Here is a 13,164-nt window from a genome sequence, read left to right as displayed (position 1 = left end):
GAAGGCCTTCACAGGCTAGCCAACTCATCCAGCCACTCTCTCACTCTCCTTCTCAGAAAGCACAAGGGAGAAAATAAGATGGAGTAGTTCATAACTCAAGACATAAACAGAAATCTCTTGCCCATTACTATGATAGGCAAAACAGGTTCGGCCCAGGGGAAATTAATCAGCTAATGAGAAACAAAGACTAATTAAAAGCTCTTTCAGAGCTCAACTTCACTTCTTCCTTTCCAACTTCTCTACCTCTTTCCTCACAAGCAGTGAAGGGGATTGGGAATGGGTGCTAGAGTCACTACATAATTCCGCTCTGCCACTCCATCCTCACACTTTTGCCTGGCTCCTCAGAGGACACTCCTGCAGCCTTCCACTGCCAGCACCTGGCTACCTGTGCCCAGTACATCTGCAGTTTGGAAAGCACCTGAAGAGGACTTTCTGAGAAAAGACACTGAAACTCACCGAACATAATGGATTTACACAGGGGCTCATGAACCCCAAAGCTGTATTCCAGATTTAGAGAGCCAAGGAAGGCAGACAGCTCACCATTTTGCCAGGCAAAAGAGATTTTTACTTTTCTTTATAGGCATTCCCAGCAAACTGGGTCTGCAGCCATCAACACCAAACTCTGCAAAGACACCCTTCAGTCACTAATAGCACAGGACAGGAAAGCGGAGAGAAAAAGAGCCCTTGAGTCCTTTTGACAATTTCAGCCAGATACTAAAAAGCCTCAAAATTAGCACCATTACATCTATGTGTAACTGAGAGCCAAACAATGAAGGCTCAACTCACCTTTGTTGCCTTCATCCAACACTGAGTCTGCCCCATGATATTTTACATGACCTTTTATTTCGTGCCCACAACCACAAAAAATACTTGACTTAAAAGCCAACATGGAAGAACACCTGAGCATGCATGATGAGTACAATAAAGTAAACAAGACAATGACATTTTTGATGAAGTCTTATTATAAAAGCTCTCCAAGTGCTTCAGGGGTTAGTCACGTATAATGATGTGCTGCAAGTCCAAGCACTTAGGAGCTGTGCTGAAGCTTTCACCAATGTATACTACACCACTCAAAGCACTTCAGAAGGCTGCCTTCTATGTCTCCTGCAAATGCAGACACCAGAATTATTTTAACTGCTACATCTGTAGGAAGAAAAACCCTTCAAAGTCAATTTCCACACACATATTTTTGCTCATATTATTCAGATCTTTAAAGTATATAATTATGTTTATAGAAATTTTGCAGCAAGAAAACAGTCGTAACTGTCCAAACACTAAAGGAAATCAATGCAGCCATACCATACATTTTTATATACAATGTTTGTCAATATACACTCTCTACTAGTAAAGAAAGTATGAAGATTTCTATATCAAGTATGTAAATATCATTAATCCACTGAGGACCACCTGTCTCCTACACACATGTATTAAAACTGGGTGGTTTTAGGGGAGTTCTTAAATCTTTGGCTTTAGTTTTATATCTAGAGGAAACACCAATCTTTCGCTATGAAAATGTCTTTTGCCAAAAGGTTTTTTGAAGCAGCTTGACTAGCTTGATTTGGTCTGTCCAAATAAATGGAGACATTGCACAGTTAACAAAACCAAACTGTGTTTTCATTTCTGATGGTACTGGTTAGCAGTACCATCAGAAATGAAAACAGATCAAGTCATTCTGTTCGTCCATACCAGTTAAACTATAGGGAATGCTACGTACTTTTCTGTGTTTGTTTATGTATGTATAACCTCTTTAAGGATTAAAATCATGTAGAGTGTATTGCTTTGTCTCCTAGGAAACAGGCAAATCTATTTAAAACCAACTATACCTAATCATGGGGAAGACACTGCCAAAGACACATAGGAAGAAAGTTCCTCTTCAAAAAAATTAAGGCAGATGGAAAAAACAGCTTCAGATGGTCAAGACTTCTTGGAGGTGGATTACCAAATTCAAACCTAAACAGTGAGGACTGACACACTAACCACCTATTAATTCTCTCATGAAAGCACATTACCTCAACAAAAGCCAATGAAGACAGGGATTCATGACTAATGAAAAGCACCACACCCAGTTAGAAATTTCAACTGAAATGACTGTGTTTACAGTATCACTGATGCTGCAACTACAGCTCTTGCAGACACACTAAGCTTAAGCTTATCCAGTAAAAACAGTTCATGCATCAACTGCTGCCTAAAGCTCAACACTTACTAGAAAAACCTGGCCAGGGATCAACCACAAACTTTAGGTAGCTGATCTGGGGGCAGCACCATCAATACCCAAATCAGCAAGGATCCTACTGCCCTTTAATAAACCCGGAATCATACCTAAGCTCCTGTACAACTGGCAATGCATGAGATCAGACTAGTGTTGATCTGAAGTCATTTCCCTAAAACACATACAATGTGTACTGCCCTCAACAACATTTCACAGCACAAACCCATTACCCTTACTTTGTGGTACTTGCTTAGGTAGGTACAGTTCTGTTTCCCCATTTGTTTTACAGGAACAAGATTTCTGCAGAAAGTCTATCTTCATGTAAAACAACTGTAGGATCCTTTTTCCAGAAGCTGTACACATGAAGTTTTAATGTCAAAACAACTTTTCTGCAACACAACCAACAAACTTCCAAAAAGGAAAGAATAAAAAGAAAGACATTAATTTAATCAGAAGATCATGAGCATTAAAATAGTTGGTTTTTAATAACAGCAGCAAGAAGATTTCAATAACTGCAACGATATATAGGTGAGATACTAGCACATGTATACTTTGAAAAACATTCCCAAACTGCCCTGGAGTAAAGCCCAGGTCCTCAGAGATGTTCAGTTTGCTAATTCCAATTCTGTCTTTGTTTTTCACTGACAGATCTATAACAATATATCTACATTTGTCATCTGCAGTTTCTGCAATTTACTTTTTCCTAATTTAATGTCAAAACAACATACTACTTATGAGTGTCTTATTGGGAAAGTACACCTGGAATGAAAGTGCTTTAGCTGACACTGCTATAAAACCTGTTTCCACCTGCTTGTAAGTTAGATGGGCATGTGCAAGTGTGAAGCTATTCCTTTGTTATGCACAAGGTATAATGCCAGTTTCTGGCACAGCTGCTCTCTTGGGCAGCATGTAGGTGAGGTAATGCAGACTGTAACACCAGGACTTGCAGCTCCCTCCTTTCAGTGGTTACCAATATACCCAAGTTCAGATATGCTTTTCTTCACCCTCAAATAAGCTTACACCTGAAGTGCCTGATAGTATGGCTTTAGGTTTTTAAGTATTTTTAACGTATTTTTTTCCTTCAATTAGTGTCCAATGGTCCTTCTAACATAATGCTAATATTATCAGAAGCATAAAAATTATTGAATGCCATGGAGAATGTTTTCCCCTAGTGTACCTCATTATCACTTAACTGAATCTCTCGCCTCCTCCTCTAAAATCTTTGTTCTAACTGTAGGACCACTGCTGTCTGAATGTAACCCTCCAAGTTTCAGCTGCCTCAGTTTTCAGCCACTAGTTATTACCTCTGACAAGAACTTAAAAATATGCAGGCTGAGTTTGGGTGGAAGCAAACCAGGGGAGACCACAGAAACAGTTGCCAGGAGGGAAGATAATACTCAGCCCAGTGATACTATTATAAACAGTAGGAATATTCTCTAATTCATGATTTCTTTCCTAGAACCTTAGAATCACTGAAGTTGGAAAGGATCATCAAGGCCACTAACCCAGTCTGCCAAGTGCACCACTAAACTGGTCCCTAACTACTACATCAACACATCTTTTGCTGCTCCACACAACTACCTTAACACATACTCAGTATGTTTACATCCTCTCAGCAGAACTCAGCAACCCTGAATCCACACCATAACTCCAATACATGGTTTGTGGTTCAGTAAACTCACGAACTAAAAGAAACTCAAGCAAGACAATGACGGTCACTGCTTTGCAATGGCAAATAAGTGATATGCCCAAGGTCATCTCCTTGCTGCTTCAGCTGTAACTTAGAACTACATTTTTTGAATGTACATACAGCCAATTCAAAGTGCAGTACTCTGCTTGCTGCAGAGCTGTTCCAAGGAAATCAGTGGATTAACATCTTCACCTTTGGAGTGTGTCCTCCCATTGGGTAATGTGTTAACATGAGCAATATCTGAACAAATGGAAAGGGGGAAGAAAGTCCTGATAACAAGTAAAAACTCACTCAGAAGCTTTACATTAAAGCTATGAAGACCCAGTTGAGCTTAAGGATTTCCCTGTGACCTTTGGTAAACAATCAATTCTGCTAGCTAGCCTGGAAAAAAATACATTAGGTACAATTCGCTCTGCCCTTCCCTGCCATGTACTGGGCACAAAACCAAAAACACAGTATGAAAGTCATCTGAGGCATTTTTGTTATATGGCCCGAATAACAGGTTTACAATGAAAGCACCCACTGAGCCATAGCTACAGCGTTATTATGTTCTAGTGAAAGTTTCCTGAGGTAACAATGAAAATCAAATTAGCAGTTTAGTGCAGCAGCTCATCTGCTTCATTCACCTACAGCTCTCTTCCTCAGGACTGCAAAGCTATTAAAAACAATGGAATCATTAATAATCCAAGTGCAATTAATTATACAGTCCCACCAGCATGGCAGCGTGGCCTCACAACAGACTTGGTAGAGAAGCACCGCCCCTGAAAAATTAAGAATATATTAATATTAAATTGTTGTATAATATTAAATTACTGTATTATTATTAAAAGGATATATTGAGATAAACACAGTTGTTTAAATAAAACTCTGCAAAATGTATCTAATACAGAAGCTTCTCTGTCAGGCAACAGTGAATCTCTCTTGGCTATGGAAGCTCCCATCCTAAAATCAATTACTTTCACACACAGAAATTCTGGAACAGGTTTCTCGTAGCTTCTTTTGTGGATGGGTTATTTTTTGCTTCTCCTGAAAGCCACTTCCAGAGCTGTTTGATCAGAAAGGCAAAAAAAAAAAAATTTCTCTTTTTCTAGTTCAAGACTATGTATGTTATCTGTTAAGAAAAAATTAATCCCTGGTTCCCGCCTGAAATTTAAGTTGCTCAGTAAAGAATCCTGTGGCAAGGGCAATCAGGCTGTTTATACTGCTGTGTATTTATGTTTTAACCCTTGAGGTACTTGTAGCTCACTTCTGAACAGTGCAAGTTCATCAGCTTAGTTACATTTGTACAGGAGGGCAAGGCATTCATCCCACTGTTCCTTGGCTAGAGCCAGACAGGTCTTTTAGATTGAAAGTTTGATGAGGACACCCCTTTCTGGTAGGAAAAAAAACAAACAAACAACCTTACTTAGCTCAGTAAACCAAAAGCTAAAATAGGTTCCTGGCTTGATTTCAAAGCACAGCTCATTTGCCACCACACCCTATGTTTCTCACCTTTTCAGCTAGCTTGTCCTCAATTTTTTGCTTCCACTTTATCACAAAATAAGAGCTACCAGCATTTTATGACTTTAGGCACCAGTCTCCCACAAGTCATATAGCTTAAAACCCAATACCACTCAACTATTATAAAGTTTCAAACATAATTTTAAAAGCCACAGCTGCAAGAGAAGAACTGAAAAAAACCTGACAAATATGAAGGCTGAAGCGACAAATTATTAAATTGGGCAGTAGGACCTTTTGTGTTTTAGACTGCAGAGTATTTCAAGCCCACATCACTGTTTTTAAAGGAGCTTAGCAACAGCACAGTACTGCTGGTGATACTGTAACATTAAGAAGCTCCCAACATAAGCTAGAACACTGCTGTGCACAACAAAAAAACAACCAAAAACAAAACTAGCAACAAAACAAAAATTTTCTTCCTCCCTTGCTCTTTCCCTGTTAAACAAGCTGCTAAGACTGGTATTTCTCTAAAGACAATGCCTGAGCAGTTCAGGTCCCAACCCAGTAGAACAGGCAGACCCTGCATTACTGAAGTTCTTATTAAGAAGGCATATGCTCTGTCATAATGGATATAAGAGAAAACCTCCAGCTTGGTGTCAGAGCAATTTTACTGAAGGAAGATTCAATAGAAAACTCTGGGGACTCATTTCTCATTACTATTATTTTCAGAATCTTTGTGCCCCTTCTTCCTAAATTTCCCAATTCTGCATTTCAGATTTTTGCTCTAAAGGAAGGGTAAATATTTTTTTTATGCCTTGTACAGAAAAGCATTGCTAGTTACTGTTTGCCAGCTCTAGGTAGTAACAAAAACAGTAGTATCAGAAACCAAGTATTTGAGATGTATTATTGCCTCAGTACTACAGTCTTTAAGTACAGTTGTGCTTTGAGAATGGGGGACAGAGCATATAATTTATGACAAAACCAAGAGACAAGCTACCCCATTGCACAAATTGTTGCAGAAGAAGGCTAGCTAGCTGCAAGCTTCCTAGCTCAAAAATTCCTCATTTACACTGTGCCTGGCCATGCTTTTATTTTATGCCTCAAGACTTTGGACTCTCTTATTCCCTTCTACCAGCTCAACTTTACACAAGCTGTTACTGCTAGCAAAGCAGCCCCATCGTACAGAGCTTCCTCATAGTACAAGCGTAACACACCTTGTTTACGAACATTTAGTTCAAAGCAGCTTATATCTAGCCAACACACTGTCAAAGGCAGCAGACTACACTGGACTCAGGCTGCACTACTTCCACAGAGCTGCAGCTTTCAAAACAGACATTTCTTTACATTGGGCTTCACAGCTGGACCTATAGACACTAAGGGATACTGAAGATTAGACTCAGGACTATGTCCACCAGTGTGAAAAATCTAAAGGGTGCAAAAGGGCTTCTCAACCATTTTTGCAAACCATTCAGATTTTGAAGATTAATTATCAGTTGTCCACCCATCTCTTTCCAGAAGAATTTAAAGTATATAAATAGTTCTGGCACAAAAAAATCAGATATGCAACTCAATGTATGATTCTGCTTCTTCAATTCTCACTTACTCCAAGTGAGAAGAAAGATAGATGTTCTGGTTATAGCCTTATTTATACCTACCAGATTCTTGAGAAGAAGTTCCAGACAGCTGCAAACATTACTACTATACAGATATTCTCAAACATCAAGCAGCAGCACATGGCTATTCTAGATTCAGCCCTCAACCATGTGTCTCTCCATGCCCCAGAAGACTTCTTGAGTTATAGGAGTATGTAGCAGCACTCACTTTTAAAGGCCTATCCTGCACAGGAAAGATTTAAAGTAGTAGACAAACATACATTTTTTTAATTCTAAAATCAAACCAATTAAGTCTTTTACATGACTCTCGAGACAGCCCTACTCACTTAAATTCTAAAACATTTCACTTTATAGGTAACTTTTCACAAGTTTACCATGCCTGACTGACATGACACAGTAACAGTTTTGCAGCTGCTCTGGACTAGATGAGTGCTGCTCATCTCACCACAATAATTTTAACCCTGAGAAGAATACATTTTTGTTGGCATTACTATTCTCTAGCATTAACTAAAGATCACACTCTAGCAATTAGGCTATTCATCTTTAGCTAGCTTTATCATTCAGGTATGCTATAACAGGGAAGGATCCATCACTGTTAAGAGACAAGAAAGCCTGAAACAATTAGAGGGAAAAATCTATGGTATATCCCACACAGTCTGTTAATGTCCCAGGTTACTTCTGCAGCAGGAGAAGCAGGAAGGGAAAGAGGTAACAAAAACACTACTTCTAGCTAGGTCACAGTGACATCTTGCCAGAACTATCACCACCTCCGTTACACATAGATGCATATGTAAACATTGCCATCACTTCACACTCTGCTTCTTTTACCCTAAAGTATTTTGACTTCCACCCCTCTCTCAAACTGCACCACAGTTTTGTTGGGGTGAAGATCTGGTACACCATCTGTAACGCTGAAGGGACTGTACCTTCCCAGTGGGAATATGCTAAAAGATGAACGTGTGAAAGAGTTTCTAGCACAATACATCTTTACCACATTCCTCACCTTGCTATGAATACTCTAATGACAAAATCTTAGCTTCCTAGTAATTAATGCTCACCATATAGTCCTCATGAAGCTGCAACAGATTGCAACATGAACAGCAAGAAGGCAGATTCAAGAGAAGAGTTAGCCACAACGGAAAGAGGTTTTGTACTCACTCTGTGCAGAGGTATCTTTTTAATGTACAATGCACACTAAATAGATAGTAGGAGAAAATGTCAACAATCAACTTCAAAGTTCAGTGGACACTTCATGAGAAATATTATCTTGTCATGTTGCTCATCTTAATTCTTATAAACTCATATAGTCACTTCAGTGACAAACATTGAAATTACAGAGCAAGAACTGGAATTATTTGAGAACAAAATACCATATTTCCCTCCCTCCCCCTATTTTTTGTGAATAACCATTCATTTAGGTTTTAAGAGGGTTTTTTTAAGCCTCTATAATAATGAAGATAAATCCCTATAGTAATTCAGAAGACATTGGCAGGTTCAGAAGCTTCTGGATACATTTCAGACAGCTGTGTTACATGGCAAAGTATAATTCTGAAAGAATTCTGATCCTTCCTGGTTTGTTACTCTACTTTGGCAAGCAATGTGTAGTTACTGTGACAAGGTTTATAGAAAGGTGATGGAAAAGACAGACAACTACAAGACACACAATTTAACCTTCACATCCTTGAGAATACTGCTGTAAGAAAGGAATCCATATCTTGCCTTCATTCTTCTTTTAAGAAACAAGGTTAAACCAAGTGAGCTTTCACCTCCCCTATAAAACACTTGCTTAAGATTTGAAAGCCACCATCAAAAAAAGGATATCCTATGCTGAAAGACTGTAAAACATTTTGAATGATAGAAACTACTGCAGGCAATGACACTTGGCACCATTTGCATCTATAAATTTCATAAACCATGTTTCCTGCTCACAGTCACATCTTTGCCAAAAGGAAAACCAGTGCAGAGAAGACAAAAACACAGCAGAAAGGAAAATGAGGAAAATACTGGGGTTTCTTGCATTTATGCCTGTTCCCACAATGCCAGTCCAGTACTGACTAACTACTCAAGAGAGCAGAAGCAGACAGATTACAACAGAAAACATACGGTTGCCCAGCCTCAATTCCTCTCTTGATAGTCTGGAAAAGACTCCAGCAAAGAGAGTTCTGAAGAGAATATGGAAAAACTAAAAGAACTAAACAACCACAAGGCATTGGGAAATGCAGTGATCCATTATCTATGCAGTATTCTCCTTGAGTGCCCTCCACCGTGCAATCCCATCCTGCCTGTCGTCAGCAGTTAGCCACTCACCTCAGAAGAGCACAGGCAAATAAACTGCTTAAATTCATTTGTGTTTATATGCTTGCTATCCACAGCACATATGTTCCAAAAGCAAAGCACCTCTCAGATGTTTGTGTTAAACCCTTATTTAATTCTCACGTGTCTAAGATCTCAAAGTAAGACATCAAAAACACTTCAGAAACTGATGACTGTAATCTTGTAAACCATTATTTGTTCTTGCTTAAGTGAAATGAGAGATTGTTTTTCTTCAGGTTTTTTGTGGGTTTTGTTATTTTGGTTTTTGTTTTTTTTTTTTTTTAAGTGAAGTTTATGCAACTGTAGGATGAAGTAATGAAAACAGAGAAGGAAAAAAAAAAGTTATGTAGCATCTCTTCCCATCTCTTCCTCCCCTGTTTTCTTCCAGGACTTAGCTCTTTCAGACATGATGCTCAGAAGTTATTATGCTTTCAGTTCCAGAGTCTAATTTCTGAACATTAAAGAAGCTTACCTACTCTAGATAGCAGCATTAAGCTGACATGGGGAGATGAACCACTTTTTTGTAGTGTAGAAATGTTCATATCATTCTTCAGGAAAAGACATAAAACTCACAATGGACCACAAACTACAAATTAGCCATCTGGGCTACGTAAAAAACAACAGTGCTTGAGAGACCTCTGAAATAATCTCTCTGTTCTAGCAGATCTGGCAAGGTATAAATCTGAGTATGACATCCTGTTTTTTTGACATCGTGCTTCAAGACAGATGTGACCAGCTGGAATGAGTACACAGGACAGCAATGAAAATGATCAGATGTCTGGAAACACATTCTACACGGGAAGATGAAAGATAGTGGGCCTGTTTAGTCTAAAGAAATCCAGGAGCAGACAAGGTTCAAGTTGTCAACATCACAGAAGAAAAAATAGTTCTACTGAAATACCACATGAAATGGTAATGTGTATGGGAAAATCTACATGTTTTCTAACTATCCATTTATTTAATTTGGAAATTTTATGTCATGACTTAGAAGAATTTACTGACAACTAAGGTAGAAATAGAGGTAGCAGGACAATCTGTTCCACTGCTGTCTGAAGGATAGTGAACAGCTGTGACAACAGATTCAATTCTGCTACGTTGGCAACGGGAACAAGGACAGGACAAGAGGAGAAATGAAACCTGCAAGCACAGGATCAAACACTGGGGATCCATATAACTAAAATAACTCAGTAACAGAAAATCACAGAAAACATCAAAATTTTCATTATTTGACAGTAATTAAATAAGATGTCATTGTGAACAGTATCTTCAAGCACTTTTCTCAATGGGATACCTTCAGCAGATGCCACATAAAGAAAGCCTGAAATCATCTGTATGTACATCTTGGACCTCAGGCTTGCTTTATTCCACTGTCCTTAGGGATTTCCATTTGAATAGATGTTCTCTCAGTTTTAAATTAACCCCCACACTTTAATGCACTGTGGTGTCCTTGCACAAAAAGAAAAAGGTATTATACAGGTGGATTTTCCAGGTGATTCTGCAGGTAGGCAGAAATTAAGCTGCAAACACTGACTACACCAAAATGGAAAGATGGGAAAAATCAAAGCACAAAAAAAAGCCTAGTCCCAGGTAATAAAAGAATCTAGCTGGGGGGAATAAAGGGAAGAGAATAAGGCTGCATATTCTAAGCAAACTCTCCCACAACACTAACTTGAGTTTATGCTGCTATGTTCTAGCACTACTAGCTGAAGGCGAGATATCGGATTGCCCTTAAAGAATTTCAAAATTCCATGATCGCAATGTTGAGTTTATTTTTGGGCTTACCTTCTCTATACTGTCAACTCAAAAGATGCTTGTAATTTATCTCCAAAGCTCACACAGAAATAACAAGCCTTTACCAGAAATTCACTAGTCTGCCAGCAGCTCTGAGTTCAGCTAACTGAACAGACAGACTTTGTATATTTCTACACGGTATTATGCAGGCTTACCAACTAAGCACTAAACCATCTAGACACCACATAATTGTGGTAAGCATAGCCCCAAGCCCAATGTACCATTCCTGCCGAGAAGCAGGGTATCTTAATCAACTAGCAGTGTGCTCCATGCTAACAGCAGCTACGGAGATCCTACTCAGTTCAGTGAAAAAAGCAAGTTCACATCTATATATGTTTTTTTGAAAAAAATGTGAATATATCCACATTCATTCTACTCCTATCATAAATGCATTTTTTTTGCAAATACATTCCACTATTTGGGGTCTCATGCAGTTGAAAGAAGCAAGGAACCTGGTCTGAGTTTGAGTATTTAAGGAAAAAAAAATTCATTGTGCTGTTCTACAGTTGTATCAATTTAACAGGATGCAAGGGGAAAAGAGGAAAAACAGGAGCTACATAAAAAGCCATTACTGCAGAGTGAAACATTCCTGACAACCACAGCTCAACTAGTTGAAAATAACTTCAACCAGCTTAACAGATATTCCTGTAAAAATGCAAGGTTTCTCAAAAAACCTTTGCACATCCAGATGCATAAAGGCACAGAATAAAGAAACACCATCTAAGAGCAAAGCAAAAAGTTGACCACAACAAAAGACCGTAAGTAAGGCACACAAGAGATGATACACCGGAGCAAAGTAAACCAACAGTCAGAAAAATGCACTTGGGTTGGGGTCGTGGCTTGAAATAGATTTAAGGAGTGTGAATCATGCAACAAGAAATAAATAAAATAATTTTTAAAAATCCATCTCAAGACCCAAAAAGGATTTTGTTTTACTGTAACATTGTGGGGTGGTTGTTTTGTCTTAAGAGTGCCGTTAGAAGGTAATGTAGCTAGATCAGGGGAGGAAAGGGAACAACGCGCCTATGTGCGTGTCACGCTATGGATCTATCACCCACAGAGCTCCTCCATGATCCACAGCCTGTCATAAGCTCTCACCAGAAGATTACTGTAGTGTGGGGGCTTGCCCATCACTTCCTTCTGGCATTCAAGAGTTTGCTTTGGAGCAACGCTTTCCAAAGGTGACACGCTCGGGGGAGGGGAGGGGGGACCTAAAAAAACCGAAAACACCACAAACAAGCTTTCCTAAAACAAAAAATCCCTCTCTAAACAAAAACCCCCAACTCTCAATTATCGGCATCCAGAGGGCTATGGCCGGCAGAGCAGAAAGAAGACCGTCTCGGGTTTAGCAGACGCCAAGGGGCTGTCCCCAGGTGGGCACGAAGCCGCTCCCCGCCGCGGGGTCACCTCCGCCTCGCAGCCCGGGACGGCGGCGCCGCGCAGGGGCTCCCGGAGCGCAGGGGCGGAGAAGCAGCCGCCGCCGCCCCGGCCCCGCGCACCTCCTCATCCCGCTCCTCCAGCGAGGCGTCGTCCTCTGCCCGCCCGCCGGGGATCGCCAGCTCCGGCAAAGCCGTCGCCCCGCCGGGGGCCGTCGCCGCCCCGCCGCCGCCGGGCTCTCCCTCCTCGGAGAGAGTTTCCGAGCCGGAGGAGGAGCCGGAGCAAGAGGAGCCGACGTGGCCGGCGCCCCGCGCCCGCTCCGACGCCGCCGAAACTTTCTCCGCCATGGCCGGGGGCTCAGAGCCCCGCCGCCGGCAGCCACGCTCCCCCGCCCCGCAGAGCGCAGCGCGGGAGCGGCAGCGGCGCTCCCGGGCCGGGCCGGGCCAGGCACCGCGCTCCGGGCGGCGGGCGGCGCCTGCGGGCGGGCGGGGCGGGCCGGGCCGGGCCGGGCGGAGCCTGTGGCGCGGGGGGCGGGCCCGGAACCGCGGAGCGGCGGGAGGGCGGCAGGTAGCGGGGCCGGGGCAGCTCCCCGCAGCGGAAGAAGGCAGGAGGTAGGGGGGAAAAGCGCGACGTCCCGCGGCTGGCCGTGCCCTGACAATCAGGTCCCGCCGCCCGGTGCGGAGAGGGCAGCGGGGTCCGCCAGAGCCCGATCTGACGGGATCGACTCGGCGTGG

The 13,164-nt window shown here is 41.4% G+C and overlaps 1 protein-coding gene across 4 annotated transcripts in view; it reads right to left on the bottom strand.

The window, feature by feature from the left end:
• The window catches only part of MAST4 (microtubule associated serine/threonine kinase family member 4), a 279,747-nt gene extending 266,955 nt beyond the window's left edge, over window positions 1–12,792 (bottom strand). For 3 of the 4 annotated variants that reach the window (XM_033520373.1, XM_015653494.2, XM_015653495.1), the window contains exon 1: window positions 12,553–12,792. In XM_033520373.1, the coding sequence (XP_033376264.1) occupies window positions 12,553–12,777 (225 nt within the window). In that variant the 5' untranslated portion in view covers window positions 12,778–12,792. The remainder of the gene's footprint in view (window positions 1–12,552) is intronic. The other variant, XM_015653490.2, reaches the window with a different exon arrangement.
• Window positions 12,793–13,164: the final 372 nt, after the last annotated feature.

The sequence above is a fragment of the Parus major genome, chromosome Z, assembly GCF_001522545.3.
Source record: "Parus major isolate Abel chromosome Z, Parus_major1.1, whole genome shotgun sequence".
Classification (NCBI taxonomy): domain Eukaryota; kingdom Metazoa; phylum Chordata; class Aves; order Passeriformes; family Paridae; genus Parus; species Parus major.
This window is presented reverse-complemented; position numbering and strand designations above follow the sequence as displayed.